Source organism: Scylla paramamosain, chromosome 43 (assembly GCF_035594125.1).
Source record: "Scylla paramamosain isolate STU-SP2022 chromosome 43, ASM3559412v1, whole genome shotgun sequence".
Taxonomy (NCBI): domain Eukaryota; kingdom Metazoa; phylum Arthropoda; class Malacostraca; order Decapoda; family Portunidae; genus Scylla; species Scylla paramamosain.
The window spans coordinates 3,328,055-3,347,997 of record NC_087193.1 but is presented as its reverse complement, the minus strand read 5'-3'; the positions used below and the strand labels follow the sequence as shown (position 1 = coordinate 3,347,997).

General features: G+C 36.6%; 1 protein-coding gene across 1 annotated transcript in view; it reads right to left on the bottom strand.

The window, feature by feature from the left end:
- The window catches only part of LOC135093665 (glutamate receptor ionotropic, delta-1-like), a 110,180-nt gene that overhangs the window by 62,310 nt on the left and 27,927 nt on the right, over positions 1-19,943 (bottom strand). Inside the window, exons 4-6 of the mRNA XM_063993154.1 lie at positions 9,845-10,003; positions 9,618-9,712; positions 3,346-3,425 (exon numbers count right to left, since the gene is read on the bottom strand). Of these exons, the coding sequence (XP_063849224.1) occupies positions 3,346-3,425; positions 9,618-9,712; positions 9,845-10,003 (334 nt within the window). The remainder of the gene's footprint in view (positions 1-3,345; positions 3,426-9,617; positions 9,713-9,844; positions 10,004-19,943) is intronic.

The following is a 19,943-nucleotide window of genomic DNA, read 5'->3' as shown; positions in this document are numbered from 1 at the left end:
ATGTTAGTTCTTTGTGATATCACATGAACTATGAGTGCGAACATGATGGAGGACATTTAACATTCTAATTGTTTTTAACTCCGATCCTTCTGCCACGTCTGTTGCCTCCGAGCAGTGGCATCGCATTGTGGCCCGCTGTCAGGGTAAGCCACTTGGAGCTGCCCTCACCTTGTCCCTCTGTCTTTGGGCTAATCAACTTTGCGTGGCATTTCCCTCTTCTATACGTACTCTCTCTTTCTCTCTCTCTCTCTCTCTCTCTCTCTCTCTCTCTCTCTCTCTCTCTCTCTCTCTCTCTCTCTCTCTCTCTCCTATTACTTTTTTTTAACACCTGAAGAAGCTACAAAAGCTTGCCACCAAATGGCCATTAACCTAAGGTGCCACCTTTTAAACATAAGCTAATATTAAGAACAGCAAAGGAAAACTATTATAAACATAAACTTACTACTAATTCTTTAATAGCAAGGAAACATGGAAAATAATGGTCTATTAAGAAAAAAAAAAAAAATCAAAACTATTATCGTCACTTAATTTCAACGGCAACAGAACTATTGGTAACCATAATGTAGCACAATATTTGAAAGAATATTTCTTCTCCGTGATTAGTACATTAGCTACTAATGTCGAAATTTCTCGCGGCATCCTGTTTCATTTTCTATTTATTTAAAGCTAGTAATACTAGATAAAGTCTATTATCCGGAATATGTCTTCCCATGGCCATGATTAAATTATTATAAAAAATAATAAAATAATGTTCTGATGTAATTTTTTTATTTTTAGTACATATAATTATAAAATTATTTCTGGAAGGTCATTCCCTAACCATTTAAAAAGTAGCACGCACTGTTCCTGTCCTTTAGAAAAGTAACTCACTTATACTCGTACTGCAACATTATAGACCCATTTCTATTCTAAGAGGTTTTAGCAAAATTTTCGAGAAAGTAATGATTGTTAGCTTAATGGCTTACTTGTCTGAGCACTCAATAATAACTTCTACCCATGTTTTCGTCCTAATTTGTCAGCTGAACTAGCTGTTCATCATATCTGCAATCATATTTATGAAACACTTTGTAAGAAATTATTTCAAATTATATTTTGTGATTTATCAAAAGCTTTTGACACAATTCCACACTTATATTACCTTGGAAAAAATAATAAAATATTTATCTATGGTATTCATGGTTGTACGTATAACTGGTTTAAAAGTTGTCCCAGTCATATCTGGCCGTTATCCATTTTAGGATTCAGCGAACTTAGGAGCAGGCACTCATCACAGAAAATTTCCTGCTGTAACCAGGATCACAACCCAATCATTGCCTGAATAACAAGACTCCCTTAGATGGAGAGTACTGCTTAATTTAACCCTACAATCCTACCCTTATCCCACCCCAACCCAGGCTTCTCAGAACAGCTAGGGATTTGGACACCCTATCTACTAGACGTAAAAAAAAAAAAAAAAAAAAAAAAAAAAAAAAAAAAAAAAAAAAATCAAGCTTTGTAGATCGGTGGCCCGTTGTTTGCAGTGCATTAATCACGGTCATACCAGTCCTACGCGTCCTGCCCAGGCACGCACATGTGCTAATTGCAAAGAACCTCTCAATATCTTTTATCATGGGTAGAAATTTGAATCCAAAATTCCGTAAATTCCGGCATTCCGGTTCAAACTGTCTTATCCTGGAAAGAATCCAAAGCTAGGAAGCGTGACGGCTGGACTTCTCCTTTAGCCCATTCTCTCAACTAGTCTTCCCGACCTGTTTATCTAATGCCCTCATGACTTTTCCGTCTTCCTCCTCTCCCATATTTTTTTTTCTCTCGTGTTCGTATCACTTCTGTTAAACCTTATGTGTCTCATTCATAATCGTTTTATCTGTCCTCAACCCAAATACTCCTACCTCTACTGCTACTGCAAATCTGTCACCCCTCACGCAACGATCTTGCCGTGTATTACTGGTCGGTCAAAGCGCCCTTTCCCCCTCCTCTCCATCTACACTTTCTGTTTTACTTTCACCTTCCCATCCTCCGGTTTTTCTCTTTATTTCTCCTCCCTACAAGAAGTCATGTACCCACCGGTCTATGGTTGGTCCTTCACAAAGACCGACTCACGACTCCGGCTATGTTGCTTTTTTCTATTAACATCACTTTCCTCCATTCATCCACGTGTCTGCGAAATCCAGGGCTTGCTGCTTCGCCTCTCTGTTCCCCACAAAGCTGTTAGCAACTGATGGGTGTTTAGTCATGTCATCTCTGGATAGTGACCGTGTTCATTCCTTGGCACGTGCGGCCTCTACCACTTTATGCTCTCGTCTTACAGTCCCTGCTTGTGACTATATCCTTGCTTTTAAGTATTCTTCTTTGACCGATGGTAGTCATTTTGATCTGGTTACTTCATTAACAAATCACACTACGTCAAATCGTCTAGCGCCTCCTAGTTCCTCCCATTTTTCAGAAATAGACGTTGGGAGTCCCGTTTTGCACTTTATGGACGAGGATAGGTCACACGTCTCATCCACTCTCACCTGATCCGTTCCCTACCAGTCTTCCGTCCATCCTGTGATACTTCTCTTCTTTGTTGCGGATATTTTTCCTGTTCTTCCTGTGCTTTGCTCAGGCTAGCCTCGCCTTTATCATCTTTCCTCCCTTCCATGCATCTCCTGTCTCTCAAATAGCCTTTCTGAATCTTTTACTCTTGCTAACCTAATCTTATCTTTTCGTCACACCCTCATCCTACACCCATTATAGGCACTTTCCCCTAACGTTTCTTTTCCCTTTCGATTCTTGTCCCCTCCCACATCTCTCTTTTTTCTTTAATAATAGTGCCATATGAACTTTGTAGTCCGGCACATACTCATTACTTTGATACACCAGTCAGTAAATCATAATTATTGACCAATTTATTCCTTACAACTGTATGCAATTAATTGTAGCAATCTCGATATTTTATACTGATAGAAGCCTTAAGTCATCATTAAATGTGCTACGGTAGTTGTAATAATATTTGAAGTAAAATCTTGGACCCACACTATTTGATTCATTCATTAACATGTAATGCTTTTATTTCTAGTGTTAAAGTGTTCTCTGCACTGGATAAGTTTGTTCTGGTAAATTTTTCAATACGCTCGTCGAATGAAATTTATGTATATTCCCTGATAGCTCCTGTGAAGGATACTGAATCTAGGTATACATTTCTGTTATTAATTTGAATAAGTACTTGGGATCTGTGGTTTAATTCTTCCGATTTCTAGTTATATGAACCTCAGTAGTGTTACAATTTTTGCTTTCTAAAGTTAAGTACCAAATAAAAATTCAAACAACAGTTAGTACTTGAACAATGTTATATCCATTCCTCACCCTGAGCAAGGGGCGCAGCAACTGTCCACTGCAATGCTGCCCACAAAGCCTCACGTTTTCCAGCTTGGGATTCTTTTGCACTGGAAAGGTGACAAATGAAAAATACTAGATGAATATATATATATATATATATATATATATATATATATATATATATATATATATATATATATATATATATATATATATATATATATATATATATATACTCGTATATATATATATATATATATATATATATATATATATATATATATATATATATATATATATATATATATATATATATATATATATATATATATATATATATAAGAACATAAGAACATAAGAAGATAAGAGAAGATGCAAAAACCCACCAGGATTACACGTGCCAGTCCCTGTATGAAATATACCCATCATTTTTTCACCTATCATCCCTATCCATAAATTTGTCATAGTTTAAATTTTTCAAGTCTGAACCCGTTATTTCTTGTTCTATCCTGATTACTGATCCTGATAATTTTGCTTACGTCCCCTTTCTTATAACCCCTATACCACTTTAAGACTTTCATCAGGTCTCCTCTTAACCTACGTCTCTCTAAGAGATGTAAGTTTAACAGTTACAGTCTCGTTTCGTAAGGAATATCCCTTATCCTCTGTAATAATTAATCATTCTCCTTTGTACTGATTCTGGAAGACCTATATCTTTCCCGTGATATGGGGACCAGAACTGCAGAGCATAGTCCAGATGAGGTCTGACTAGGACCAAATACAACTTAAATATTATTTCAGGGTTTCTACTTTTAAGACCTAAAAAGTAATTCTAATTAATTGCCTGATTTCTCACCTCTATGTATTGCTTTCTTAGACGGAGATCACAGGTCACTATAATTCCTTAATCTTTTTCGTTCCTTGAACTTATTAGAGCTTCGTTGTTTATTGTCTACCTACCTGAATATCACGGTTCCTGAAGGCTGGACAGAAGTGATATGGAATATGTAGAATGGTGTTCCCAAATAGATAAGAAAAAATTCGATCTAAATCACTGATGGTAAGCAGAAAGAGGGTAAGCGACAGAAAAGAATCTTAAGAAATAAGACTGTTAATAGTGTCCGCCTCTCACAGCAGCAACAGAACAGCCAAAATGATAACTTGACATGGAGTTACAGAAAAAGGATAGAACCCACAGAAGCAGAGATTGAAAATTAGAGATTTCCGTCATGCTCTATCAGGAGCTTTTGATATGTTTAAGGCACTGAGAGCGAGAGCGAGAAACTTTATACATGCAGTAGGTGGCCAAACTAGCAGCGGCCAGAGGATGGCATCCCCGACGATCGAAACGCGAGAAAGTGTCAAGTCAACAGTTTACTTTTCTCACGGGAAACTGTTAAGTCAACAGTTTACTTTTCTCGCTCGTTCGTTGGGTGGGAACGAGCGGCATCGCAGAGATGTTTCTACATTATCTGTTGTATCTCATTTCAGATACTAGTTAGGGCCTTTTGGTTAAGAGCTTTAGACTCGCCAGTAATTACTGAACTCAGGCATGCTCGAAAAAGTTTGGTAGAAACTAAAATAAAGAAATTATGACACCGCTCTGAAATGTTTATAACACATTTTACTTATGGCCGCCATGTCCAGCGACTATGATAAATGATAAAACAATCTCTTTCATCTTGTAAATAATTCTTCTAAATATGGTGGTATAAACAGATAAAAAAAAAAAAAAAACTTTCACATAAACGAAGCACGAGATTCTTTGTAACAACATTTCCACCTTACTTCTCGTGCGCGCCAACAAAGGCTTTCGTTCGGTGGCGATTATGGTGGGTTGCAAGGGTACTTGCTCCTTGCCTTCTTTACAGCAAAACTATGCCTCTGTTGTGTCTCTCGCATAATTGTTTTACATCATTATGTTTTGTCGTATTATGTCTTTCATTTCTCATCACATACTGACCTGACATCTTCTAGTTTCACTGGTAGCATGTATACAGAAATATGGCGATGAACTTGTCAATCATGAGCATGTAGAAAACTTCCAAGAAAAAGGAAAGGTCGATATTGATAGAGTTGAAAGTGTTTGACCAGGCAAGGTGCGAGCCAGGGGCAGTATTAACAAACATACTTTTTATGCTTAGTGAATTTCCAATTATATAATAAATATTTAATAATAAAATATAATAAAAAAAATTCATACCCTTACTTTATCAATGATATATATATATATATATATATATATATATATATATATATATATATATATATATATATATATATATATATATATATATATATATATATATATATATATATATATATATATATATATATATATATATATATATATATATATATATATATATATATATATATATATATATATTATTCAACCCACCAAATATGTGAAAAAATTGCACTATTAACTCGAAATTAAGAAATATATTTTAATTGTTTTGCTTAAGTGTTAGCCTCAGCCAAAGGTCAGCCTAGCCCTAAGCACGCTAAAGAGATAAGGACAAGGGTGAGCAAAAGGCTAAGAATCTTTGTTAATGGCGCCCCAGGAGGTACAGTTACGGAGAACAATAGGAGGAACCTTAGGTACAGAAGCCTTCCGAGGGCACGGAAAACATCATTACGAAAAAAAAAAAAATAGAAAAACAAAATAAAGAAATGAAATAGTCAGGGGGTGGATGAGAAGGAAGAACAAACCCTGCATCATACAGTCTCGAATATTTAGTAAAAGTATGAGCAAAGAGCTCAGTTTTAGGAAAAAAAAAATGTGGAAAAGAGTAGACGAAGAAAAAAAAGAAAAAAAAAGGTGTTGGAGATATTTTTGGCTAGGTGCCTGAAGGCAAGACGGGAGTCAGATCTGGCAAGGTTTTGACAGTTCCTATTGATGAAAGAGTTTTTGGTTAGTCGAAGAATGGTCTTTATATGATTTCAGGCAGAAATGTAACGAGCATGAACTTTTGGTGGAAGCCCCAAGTACCATCTGTGGGCTGCTTCTCTGTCATGCAATGCACGAGAATAGGATGGATTAAATCAAGGTGTGGAAGGTTTAGAGTGAGAGAAAGAGTGATGAATGTACATCTTCATGCCAGACACAATAAGCATCGCTGTGCGCTCAGCACAGACATGGGCGTCTGACACAGACACATAATCATTCTTTACAATATCACAATAATGCCCCCTCAGTTCCCCAAATAAAAACAAAATATCTGTGACATATCAGATTATGTCATGAATAGCCCAATGGGGAAGCCAGAGAGGCGAAATAAACAGAAACATTAGATGTTAGGAAAGGTCAAGAATGTTGGGAGTATCTTCATAGAGATCAGGGATACGGATAAGTCGTGGAGGACAAAGTTAAAAGCTGGTTTCAAGAGATTGGTCAGTGAAGTGAGACGATAGTCAAAGCTGGTGGTGAACATGAGAGTCTCAAAACTAAGATATCAGGAAAACGAAAATGAGTCAGTATGTGCTCTACTTTGGAAGTTAAACAGTTGAAGAATTTTGCACAGTTAGAGGAGTTAGGCGAGTAATATAAAGTGTAGATTAATGTAATCTGGACATAACTAAGCATGATGGTAGGAAATTTATAGGACTGAAAATCGTGGGTATGAAAGCAAGTTAGGTCGTTGCGTGCGTAGATGTGACATCTAACTTTGGACTGAAAGTGGGGATGAAGAAAATAGAATGGAACGGAGAAGAGGTTGCTGACAGTAGCTTCAGAAAATTGCGTTTCAGTGATGTCAAGAAGGAAAAACTTTTGTAGAGTAGTGATGCTTCGGACTGAAAATTACATCCAAGGATGCGAATGTTGCAGGAGTTAATATAAAAACAGTTCTGGGTGGTATCAAGACACCTCCCACACACACACACACACACACACACACACACACACCGCGCAGTGTAGTGGTCAGCATGCTCGACTCACAAACGAAAAGGCCTGGGTTCGAGTCCCGGGCTCGGCGAGGCAAATGGGAGATCCTCAATGTTGTGATGTCGCTGTCCTTGTGAGCGGTGTGTGAGTGGTCTCAGACAAAGATCGGTCACTATAAGTTATGAGATCTTTCTATAGGGGAACGGCTGCTTGGGTGACCAAACAGGTGAAGCTGAGATAGGAGAGGTGGGGTCGAGGTGAGTAGATGAGGGAGTGGAGGGGATGGAAGTGGCCAAAATGAGAGGATTAGGTGAAGAAAATGTAGATGAGTTGCATAAATATTTCTTAGATAAACTGCATACAGGACAGTTAGCAAACATCCCGTATAGAGCAATAAGAACACAGAAAATGGGTGACTGCTAGGTTAAAACACTATATAGGGCAGAAGAAAAGTATATATAAGAGATTAAAGGCAGGCTAACGAGGAAAGCCAGCCGGGTAGCCAGCCAGGCGAAGACGAACCGCAAGGGATTTTATAACGTATATAGGACGAAGAATAAGGAAACAATAGGTCCATTAAAGGCAGCAGCAGATGGGAAGCTGGTTAGTCCTGAGGAGATTAGTAAAATTCTGAATGAGTATTTTTTAACTGTCTTCACCCAGGAAAACATGCAGAATATGCCGAATAGTGAGCAGATGTTTAGAGCAGATGAGAATGGGAAGCTGACATATTACCATAACTAAGGAGATAGTGAAACAGGAGATAGATAGGCAAAAAAAAAAAAAAAAAAAATTTCAAGACACCAGGACCAGATGAAATATATATCAGAGTACATAAGGAATGCAAAAAGGTTATTAGTGAGCCGTTAGTTTCTGCTTTTAGGAAATCACTTGAGTCAGGTAAGATACCAGTAATGTGGAGGCAGGCTAATGTAGTACCCATCTTTAAAAAGGAGATAAAACTTCAACGTCTAGTTATAGACCTGTCAGCTTAACTTTTGTTGTAGGTAAAATAATGGAATCAGTAATAGCGAAGAACATTAGAAAGCATTTAGACAAACATAACTTCATAAATCAGTGACAGCATGGCCTCAAGAAGGGGAAGTCTTGCCTGACGAACTTGTTATTTTTTTTACAGTAAAGTGTACGAGGCAGCAGATAATGGTGATAGTTATGATATCATATATCTGGACTTTAGTAAAGCGTTTGACGAGGTGCCCCATGAGAGGCTCCTGAGAAAGGTTAGGGCACACGGGTTAGATGGAAAGCTGTTAGGCTGGATAGGGTCATGGCTAAGCGATAGGCGACAGAGTTGTAATAATTGGTTCTAAATCCGAGTGGGGTCATGTAATTAGCGGGGTGCCACAGGGATCAGTATTAGGGTCATTGTTGTTTTTAATATATATCAATGACTAAGATAGTGGAATTAGTAGTGATGTTAGTAAATTTGCGGATGACACGGATAGGTAGATTAATTAGGTCAGAATCGGATGCCATCGCCTTGCAGGCAGATTTAGATGGGATGAACGAATGGACGGACACATGGCAAATGCGGTTTAATATCAACAAATGCGAAGTACTTAGCGTAGGTAGAGGAAACCCACACAATAGGTACACAATAAACAACAAAACTCTGGTAGGTTCAGGGTGCGAAAAAAAAAAATTAGGATTTATACTTAGCTCTGAACTCCGTCTAAGAAAACAATGCATAGAGGCCAGAAACAGGGCAAATAGAGTATTAGGATTAATTTTTAGGAGTGTTAAAAGTAGAAGACCCCAAGTAATATTAATGTTATATTTGGCGCTGGTCAGACCTTATCTAGACTACGCTGAACAGTTCTGGTCCGCACATTGCAGGAAGGATATTGGTCTATTAGAATCAGAACAAAGGAGAATGACTGAAAGGATACAGGGGGTGAGGAGTATTCCTTACAAGGCAAGACTGAAACTGTTAGATTTGCATTCTTTAAAGAGACGCAGGTTAAGAGGGGACCTGATAGAAGTCTTTAAGTGATATAAGGGCTATAATAACAAGAGGGACGTAAGCAAAATTCTTAGGATCAGTAACCAGGACTGAACGAGAAATACCGGGTTCAAGCTTGAAAAATTTAGATTTAGAAAAGAGATAGGAAGAAATTGGTTCTCAAATAAAATGGTAGATGAATGGAACGTACTCAGTAATCAAGTTGTTAGCGCTAAGGGAGCTTTAAGAGAAGATTAGACTGATTTATGGATGGGGATGATAGGTGGAATAGGTAGGCATATTTCATACAGGGACTGCCACGTGTAAGCCTGATGGCTTCTTGCAGCTTCCCTTATTTTTTATGTTCTTATGTTCTTATGTTCAAATGACCGTAGATGAATGGGTACACACATTTTTTCGTGAATACCATTAATATCATTGCCGCACCTGATATTGTGTTCGTACAGACGGGCATCGCTTACTTGCACCACTACCAATCCTACCAGGACTACCACCAGTCCAGCTAGTAAGGAACTCCACACCTGCAACAAATGTGCCCTGCTCAACATCCTTCTACCAACACAGGTAAAAAAAAATAAATAAATAAAAAAATAGCAGCGGCACAAGTCAGGACGCTATGACCATTTAAAACCTCAAAATAATTAGTAAATTACCTGAAGAGTGAAAGGTTTGACGAATCCAGCGAGGTCTGCACGCTGGGCAGGTCTGATGTAGGATAAACTCACTGGATCACCCATCACCGGAAAACCAGGATCCACTACCTTGTTCCTCTTGGTGTTTATGAGCACCGGCACGCCAGACATGTCCACTTTCTGCATATTGCAATGTCAAACATCATCTTCTGGTGCATGTGACAATAGGTGGTGAGAATTTCAGCACGTGCAGTCGGTTATAGATAATGTTATGAGGTTTCAGCTCATAGAAAACATACTCGCTACAGTCATGTATTTGTGTATGTGTGTACCTTATTTGAACAATTTTACCCTGATACTATAAATTAACATAACATAATATACTAAAATTAGGATAATATAATATACTAAAATTAATGTGTGTGACAGGACTATCAAGCACTGTTAACAGTTTTTCATCTATTTGCTTACTTTATCATTAAGATAATTAGACATACGTTAAGTAATAATATGAAATTAATGGTAATTTATTCAAATTATTTTGCTTTTTCTTGAGAACGGGGTGAGGAACATGTGTACAAAGTTAATGTATAAAAATGTCACCCTTAATGCCACGCCGTCCCTGAGTCATTGGTCACTCGTCATCACCATCGTAGCAAGCAGCGGCTGGTAACATGAAATGAAATCTTTCATCGCACTGAAACAGTCACGAATTTTAGGTCTAACTACACCCTATGCAAAAGACTGTTAAGTGCCCAGAGGCAAGATAAATAAAGGGTGTATTTTTATTAAAATTTATATTTGTGCACCCGTCTAAAATTTCCGGACGAAACTACATTTTCCTGCTAGACTTTGATGTGCTTTGAATGAATCTAGTAACTTTTTCCGCCGCAAATCAAGACTCATAAAAAGAAAAAAAAGAAAAAAAAAGATCTACCAGAAAAATGTAGATTCGTCTTCACGCATGACACTAAAAATTTAGTTTAACTAAACCTAATCTACTCTAACCTAACTAAACCTAACTGAACCTAACCTAACTAAGCCTCTGGTACTTCCTCATCACTAGAATCCTCAGTGGGAAGAACTGGAGGTGGCTAAGCTTCGTTACTGCTGTTATTTTTTCATTATTTAATTTTATTTAATTTTATTTATTTATTTTTTTACCGCCTTGAAATAATCGCACTCACAGCCACCGCACCGAACATCCTTCCAAGACTGATTCAAAATCAAGCTCTTTCCTCCTGCCTTGCAGAATACAGCCCACATATTGGCAGATTTTTTATTTTATTTTATTTTATTTTTAATTAATTAAATAAATAATTAATTAATTAATTATTATTATTATTTATTATTATTATTATTATATTATTATTATTATTATTTTTTTTTATTGGCAGAGGCATTGTTTCACGCATACCCTAAAGGAAAACCCCTCCTCTACCCCTTCAACCTTCCTCCCGTCCTTCATTCTCCTTCCTCTCGTTACTGCCTGCAGACCATCATGGTGCGAGATAACCCGGGTACGCGGAGGAAACAATAAATCTGATAAAAAATGAATGTCTCAGGAGGATGTCGCAGCGATAAAAAATATACACCACTCTGTTACATGTGACCCAAGTACTTCACCAAGTTTTTTTTTTTTATCTACTTATTTATTTATTTGTGCTTTTTTTTTTTTGCTGCAAGGCGGGTGTATTTATATAATATTAATACTTTTTTTTCCTCCTCACATACCCTTTGAATCTTATTACCGTTACGTATGAGCCTCTTCTTCAATGATAATAAAGAAAACGCCAACTTCAGCTGATTATATATGCGAGAGGTGAAGTGAATGTGTAAATCTATAACCAGCATCTTAAATACAAATACCTGAGAAGAAAGTAATAGAAAAAAAAAAAATCACAAATATTCGCTTGTGGCTGCGCTGAGGTGGGTGTGCACTGACCAACATTGCTTTCATGAATCAACTGGAATGTGAATTTATGGTACTGTTAGTGTTACTTTTGATGAATTAGCCTAGTCAGTTGAGAAAGTTCTTATATATTTTATCAAACTTAATAAGATTAACTGCAATAATAATAATAATAATAATAATAATAATAATAATATAAGAGTAAAAATGTAACAATATCGTGTGAAGTTTGAACCGCTAAACTCTTAATGATGCCAACATGCAAGAGTTTGTATAGCTTTGATTTTTCCCTTAATAGAGAGCTTTTGTAAAAAAAAAAAAAAAAAAAAAAAAAAAAAAAATATATATATATATATATATATATATATATATATATATATATATATATATATATATATATATATATATATATATATATATATATATATATATATATATATATATATATATATATATATATATATATATATATATATATATATATATATATATATATATATATATATATATATATATATATATATATATATATATATATATATATATATATATATATATATATATATATATATATATATATTTTTTTTTTTTTTTTTTTGTGTGTGTGTGTGTGTGGAGGGATACCTGCCAAGGGCAACGAAAATCCATAAAAAAAGAAAAAAAGAAAAGAAAAAAACACTGAGATTTTTGTCCTGAATAGGGACCAAAGAGGTAGTAAAAAAATTGAAGGAAAAGTATCTTGAAACCTCCTTCTTGAAAGAGTTCAAGTCACAGGAAGATGGAAATACAGAAGAAGGCAGGGAGTCCCAGGATTTACCAGAGAAAGGTATGAATGATTGAGAATACTGGTTAACTCTTGCATTAGAGAGATGGACAGAATAGAGATGAGAGAAAGAAGAAAGTCTTGTGCCACTAGGCCGCGGGAGGAGGGAGGCATGCATTTAGCAAGATCAGAAGAGCAGTTAGCATGAGAATAGTGGTAGAAGATAACAAGAGATGCAACATTGCGGCGATGAGAAAGAGGCTGAAAACAGTCAGAGGAGAGTTAATGAGACGAAACGCTTTTGACTCCATCCTGACTAAAAGAGCGGCATGAATAGAACACCCAGATATGTGAAGCATACTCCATACATGGACAGATAAAGCCCTTGTACTCGTACAGAGTAAGTAGCTTGGTTGGGGGGGGGGGGGTGAAAAACTGACGGAGACGTCTAGTTTTATAGAAGTTGTTTTTAGCTAGAAATAACATGTGAAGTTTCCAGTTTAAATTATAAAAAAAGGACAGAGGATGTTCAGTGTAGAAGAGGGGGACAGTAGAATGTCATTGAAGAAGAGGAGATTGTTGTCTGGAAGACTGTGTCGAATTGATAGATGGAGGAACTGAGTTTTTGAGGCATTGAAAAATACCAAGTTTGCTCTGCTCCAATCAGAAATCTTTAGAGTGATCATAAGTCAGGCGTTCTGTGGCTTCCCTGCGTGAACTGTTTACTCCCTAAAGGGTTGGACGTCTGTGAAAAGACGTGGAAAAGTGCAGGGTGGTATCATCAGTTTGATTTAAAACATCATTGATGAATAATAGAAGAGAATGGGTGACAGGACAGAACCCTGAAGAACACTACTGTTAATAGATTTAGGAGAAGAACAGTGACCGTCTACCACAGCAGCAATAGAACAGTCACAAAGGAAACTTGAAGTTACAGAGAGAAGGATAGAAGCCGTCGGAGGGTAGTCTGGAAATCAAAGTTTTGTGCCAGACTCTGTCAAAAGCTTTTGATATGTCTAAGGCAACAACAGGTTTCATCAAAATCTCAAAAAGAGGACTCAGTAAGGAAAGCCAGAAGATTACCAGTAGAGCGGCCTTGACGGAATCCATATTACCTGGCGATCAGATAGAAGGTTGTGAAGTGATAGATGTTTAAGAATCTTCCTGTTGAGGACAAAATTCAAAAACTTTAGATAGACAGGAAATTAAAGCAATAGGACGGTAGTTTGAGGGATTAGAACGGTCATCCTTTTAAGGAACAGGCTGAATGTAGGCAAACTTCCAGCAAGAAGGAAAGGTAGATGTTTACAGACAGAGTTGAAAGAGTTTGACTAGGCGAGGTGCAAGCACGGAGGCACAATTTCGGAGAACAATAGGAGGGACCCCATCTGGTCCATAAGTTTTCCGAGAGTTTAGGCAAGCGAGGGCATGGAAAACGTTATTGCGAACAATTTTAATAGGTAGTATGAAGTTGTCAGAGGGTGGAGGAGAGGGAGCTACAAGCCCAGAATCGTCCAAGGTAGAGTTTTTAGAAAGGTTTGAGCGAAGAGTTCAACTTTAGAGATAGATGTGATACCAATGGTGCCATCTGGTTAAAAGGAGGGAAAAAAGAAGAAACAAAGTTATTGGAGATGTTTTTGGCCAGGTGCTACAAGTCACGACGGGAGTTAGATCTTGAAAAATGTTGACACTTTCTATTGATGAAGGATTTTTTGGCTAATTGGAGAACAAAATTGACATGGTTCCGGACGGAAATACAAAGTGCATGAGATTCTGGTAATGGAAGGCTCAAGCACCTTTTGTGGGCTACCTCTCTATCATGTATAGCACGAAAACAGGCTGTGTTAAACCATGGCCTGGAAAGTTTAGGTCGAGAAAAAGACCTCTTTTTGAAAAAAGACGCCTCTTTGCCAGACACTATTACCTCTGTTATCCGCTCGGCACACAGAGATGGGTTTCTGACACGGATGCAGTAGTCATTCCAAGGAAAATCAGCAAAATATCTCCTCAGATCCCTCCAACTAGCAGAGGCAAAACGCCAGAGGCACCTCCACTTAAGAGGATCCTGAGGAGGGATTGGAGCGATAGGACAAGATACAGATATGACACTGTGATCGTAGGGGAGCCACGGAATGCTTGACTTCTGATCTTTCTAAAATTTCTGATTGGGGCAGAGCAAACTTGGTATTGTTCAATGCCTCAAAAACTCAATTCCTCCATCTATCAACTCGACACAACCTTCCAGACAACTATCCCCTCTTCTTCAGTGACACTCAACTGTCCCCCTCTTCTACACTGAACATCCTCGGTCCGTCCTTTACTTATAATCTGAACTGGAAACTTCACATCTCATCTCTAGCTAAAACAGCTTCTATGAAGTTAGGTGTTCTGAGACGTCTCCGCCAGTTTTTCTCATCCCCACCCCCAGCTGCTAACTCTGTACAAGGGCCTTATCCGTCCATGTATGGAGTATGCTTCACATGTCTGGGGGGGGGGGGGTTCCACTCATACTGCCTTTCTAGACAGGGCGTCTCATCAGCTCCTTTCCTCTAACTGATAGCAAAGTTAAAAGCTAGTTCACTAGGATGGTCAGTGAAGGGAGAGGAAACCCAAAGCTTGTGGTGAACATTGACGTCTCCAAGAATGTAGATCTCCGCAAAAGGATAGAGAGAATGTGCTCCACTTTGGAAGTTAAGTAGTCAAAGAATTTCTTATAGTCAAAGGAATTAGGTGAGAGGTATACAGCACAGATAAATTTAGTTTGAGAGTGACTTTGTAGTTGAAGCCAGATGGTGGAAAACTCGGAAGATTCAAGAGCGTGGGCACGAGAGCAGTTTAAGTCGTTGCGCACATAAACGCAACATCCAGCTTTGGATTGAAAATGAGGATAGAGAAAGTAGGAGGGAACAAAAAGGGGCTACTGTCAGTTGCCTCAGACATCTGTGTTTCAGTGAGGAAAAGATGAGGTTTAGAAGAGGAGAGGTGGTGTTCTACAGATTGAAAATTAGATCTAAGACCGCGAATATTGCAGAAGTTAATGAAGAAAAGTTAAGGGGAGTATCAAGACACTTCGGGTCGTTATAAGAAGAGCAGTCCGACCTAGGGACATTTGTGATCCCCTCCCCAGATGGAGACTCCGAGGCTGGAGATAGGTGGAATATGTTGTGGACCTTATAGGTTAGGTAAATAGTGGGTAAACATGAACATAATAAAGACATTAAAGTACATCTAGTGGCATGGAATCTTTAATATGATAGAGTAAAGCAATATGTCTTGAGAGTTTTAAAGTGAAGTAATTTATGTGACACTTGAAAGTTGAAGAATCATCATATATAACACCAAGGAACTCGATTTAGTTTGTTTTGGAAATAATTTTGTTGTTTAGTTGAAATTATGAGAGATGTAGTTTGTTTTTGCTTGAAAATAACAAAGTCGGTTTTGTCAGTATTAACAGGAAGTCTGTTGCACATGCACCTTTCATAAAATAAATTAAAATAAAATAAATAAACTAAATAAAATAAAATAAAATTCATTCGGATTCAGCAAATATATCTGAAATGTCATTGACATAAATAAAGAAGAATATAGGACCTAGGACACTGCCCTAAGGGACACCAAGTGTGCCTGAGGTTGTGGATGACTTTTCACCACTGAAGACAGTTTGTTGATGCCTGTTTATTAAGTAATATTAAAACCACGATGGTAAAGGGCCACGGATGCCATAGTGATTTTTTTTCTATATCAGAAGAATGTTGTGGTTAACTGTACCAAATGCTTTAGCAAAATCAATGAAAATAGATAGAACAGAGAGTTTATTACCAGTTGCTGCAAGGACATCAGTAGAGAAGGCGTTCAATGTTTGAAAGGTGTTACATTTGGGTCTAAAGCCTAACTGAGCAGAGTCGAGAATATTTTTGTTTTTCTAGGTATTGCATTAAGCGTGATTTTATTAATGTTTCAAATATCTTAGAAATTACTGTAAGTTGGGAAATTAGTCTATAGTTTTTGGGATGATTATCAGGACCAGATTTGTGAATAGGGGTAATTTTAGCTGTCTTCAACATTGAAAAAAATGTTCCGGTTGCTACAGATTGATTAAAAATAATAGTCGGAGGAAGAGACAAAAAAATCAGTTTCTTTTGGTAACAGAAACTAATATATCATGTATATATGTATATTTAGTTTCTTGATAACTGCTTTTTTGTCATAAGCGGAGAGGACAGGAAGTACCATAGAGTTTGGGTAATTGCATTTAAGATAATCCTGGGGGTTTATATTGGATTGGAGAAGTTTGTTTTTAAGCTCTGGTGCAATACTGGAAACTGAAAACCTCAGGAATATCAAGTGGGTTATTTAATGTAAAATTTTTGTAATGCAGGGTCTTGGTTTTATTTCTGTTGTAGGTATTAGATACCTCTGATCTCATTAATCGTTTGCCAAATTTTCTTTGACGATAATGATTTGATTTAGCAGATCGAATAATTTGTGTTAGGTTAAGTTTGCACATCTTAAATGAATTACTTTCATGCTTGATATAATTAAGTATTCCTCTTGTGAACCATAGGTTTCGAAGTCTCTTGGTAGTAACATACTTTGTTTTTATTGAAAGATTTGTTGTAAAGTTCGCTAATAGTATTGATAAATAGATTAAAGTTGTCATTTGTATTTCGTAAATTAAGAATTTCTTTCCAAGTTAATTTCTAGTAGTTCATTAGTATAATTATTATGATTATGAGTATTAAAGATCCTGAAAGTAATTTTATGTTTGACATGAACAACTGATTGTTGTTTAATATTGATGAATATGGGAAGGTGATCTGACAAGCAGTAGTGTATGATGCCTGAATAAGAAAACAGCGTGAATTTTGTCCAGATGTGATCTAACAGAGAGGTCTGATCAAGGTCAGAACCATCAGGGAATATTGTTGATATGGATATATGTAGGAAGTAGTTAAGGGTTTGCATTGCATTGGGAAATATGTTTGTAAGGAGGTGAGTTTAGTGTTCAAGTAAGTTTATGTTTATAAAGTCACCAAGAAGAACTGATTTCTTATGTCTGAAAATTTCATTACTTAGTATCTCATTCAAAATGTTAACGAATTCATTTGCTGCAATATGCTTGCTATGGGGCCTGTAGATAACTGAAATTATATAGTGTGTGTTTCCAGCTTTTAGATTTGAAGAACAAATTTCAACACTATCATTAGAAAGGCAGAACTGGTTTAAAACCTTTGCATTTATCTCATTTCTAATAGAAAGGCTGATACCTCCATATTCTCTGTTGTATCTGACTTGGTGAATTGATGTGTACCCATCCAAAGAATAGAGATGCTTAGTGGATTCTTGTAACCATATTTCAGTGAAAGCCATTATATCTGGTAGCTTGGTAAACAGTTCTGGATAGATTTTAGATAAAAAAAATTATGTAGTGATCTGATACTATAATATACTATTAATGTAATTGTTACATAGTGACTGTAACAAAAGTGTATTCATAAAAAAAATTGCAATATTTAGATAAGTAATTAATATAATTTTGACCTGAAAATTTTCCAGTCATGGTTAAATCAAGGTCAGAGGAGTTGATAGTATCATCATTTTGGTATACATCATCATAGAGTGATTTGTATTGATTCTCCATAAAGTATACAAGAAAATTAACAAAATACTCGTATAATAAAGTAAGTATATAAAAATACATCATAAAAAAACGAGTATGTTAAAAAAATAAATGTCTTAGTAGGCTGCTCAGGTATGCAATAAATGTGCAATATAGTTTGGTGGATATAAATTTCACCAATAGTATAAGAAATTTGTCTGAGATTTCTTGGCAATATGTATTAGAAGTAGCAGTAATATTAGTAATAGTAGTGAGAGTGGTAGCAGCAGTAGGAGTAGGAACAGTAGTAATAACGGTAGTAGTAGTTGAAGTAGTAGGGGTAGTAGCGGTATCTGTGATAGGAGGGTTAGGAATAGCTATAGTAGCAACCGTAGGAGATGTCGCAGTAGAATCAGCAGCAGCAGCAGAAGCACTAACAGTAATAGTAGCAGTAGTATCAGAAGTAGTGGTAGTAGTAGTAGTTGTAGTAGTAGTAGTAGTAGTAGTAATAGTAGCAGTAGTAGTAGTAGTAGTAGAAATTGCAATAGAAGTAGAGGTGGTACTAGTAGTAGTAGCATTGGTAGTAGTAGTAATTGTAGTAGAAGTGATAGTAGCAGAAGTAGCAGTAGAAGAAGTGGTAGAGGATATACTAATAATAGAAGATATGCGAAGAGAAGTAGCGCTGAAATGAAAAGAATGTAAATGGAAATATAGAGAAAACACTGTATATTACGCATATTTAAAGATATCATGAAAATTACAAAAACAATTAAATCAGAGCATTAGTCTTAGTTTAATATGAATAAGTTACGTTTGTTTTAGAGCAGGATATTTGTCAAGAGAGTTTCGTAGTGATTCATCATTTGTAATGGTATGTTTATGGTGTGAGTTTTACAAATAGTCTATCATTCTGGTTATAAGAGTTTGAATAATTACCTATGTTTATTTCTTATTTAACATATAATTTTGAATAGTGTCCGGCGTCTTGGTGTGAGGCTTTCAATTATGTAGAGTTTGGTCTGACTGTTAGGCATGCATTCATTATTTCATTTAGCCAGTATTTCTTATATATATATATATATATATATATATATATATATATATATATATATATATATATATATATATATATATATATATATATATATATATATATATATATATATATATATATATATATAGGAGTGACACCAGCCAAGGGCAACAAAGATCTATTAAAAATAAAAGCCCATTGAAATGCCGGTCCCCGAATAGGGTCCGAAGCAGTAGTTAAAAATTGAAACCTCCCTTTTGAAGGAAGGTGGAAATACAGAAGCAGGCAGGAAATTCCAGAGTTTACCATAGAAAGGGATGAATGATTGAGAATACTGATTAACTCTTGCATTAGAGAGGTGGACAGAATAGAGAGTGAAAGAAGAAAGTCTTGTGCAGCGAGACCGCGGGAGGAGGGGAGGCATGCAATTAGCAAGATCAGAAGAGCAACTAGCATGAAAATAGCGGTAAAAGAAAGGTAGAGATGCAACAGCGATGAGAAAGAGGCTGAGGACAGTCAGTTAGAGGAGAGGAGATGATGAGACGAAAAGCTTTTGATTCCACCCTGTCTAGAAGAGCAGTATGAGTGGAACTCCCCATTAGCATTTGAAACGTACTCCATACATGGGCGGATAAGTCCCTTGTACAGAGTTAGCAGTTGGTGGGGTGATAAAAACTGGCGGAGACCTCTCAGAACACCTAACTTAATAGAAGCTGTTTTAGCTAGAGATGAGATGTTTAGATTTTAAGAAAAGGACAGACCGAGGATGTTCACTGTAGAAGAGAGGGAAAACTGAATGTCAATGAAGAAGTG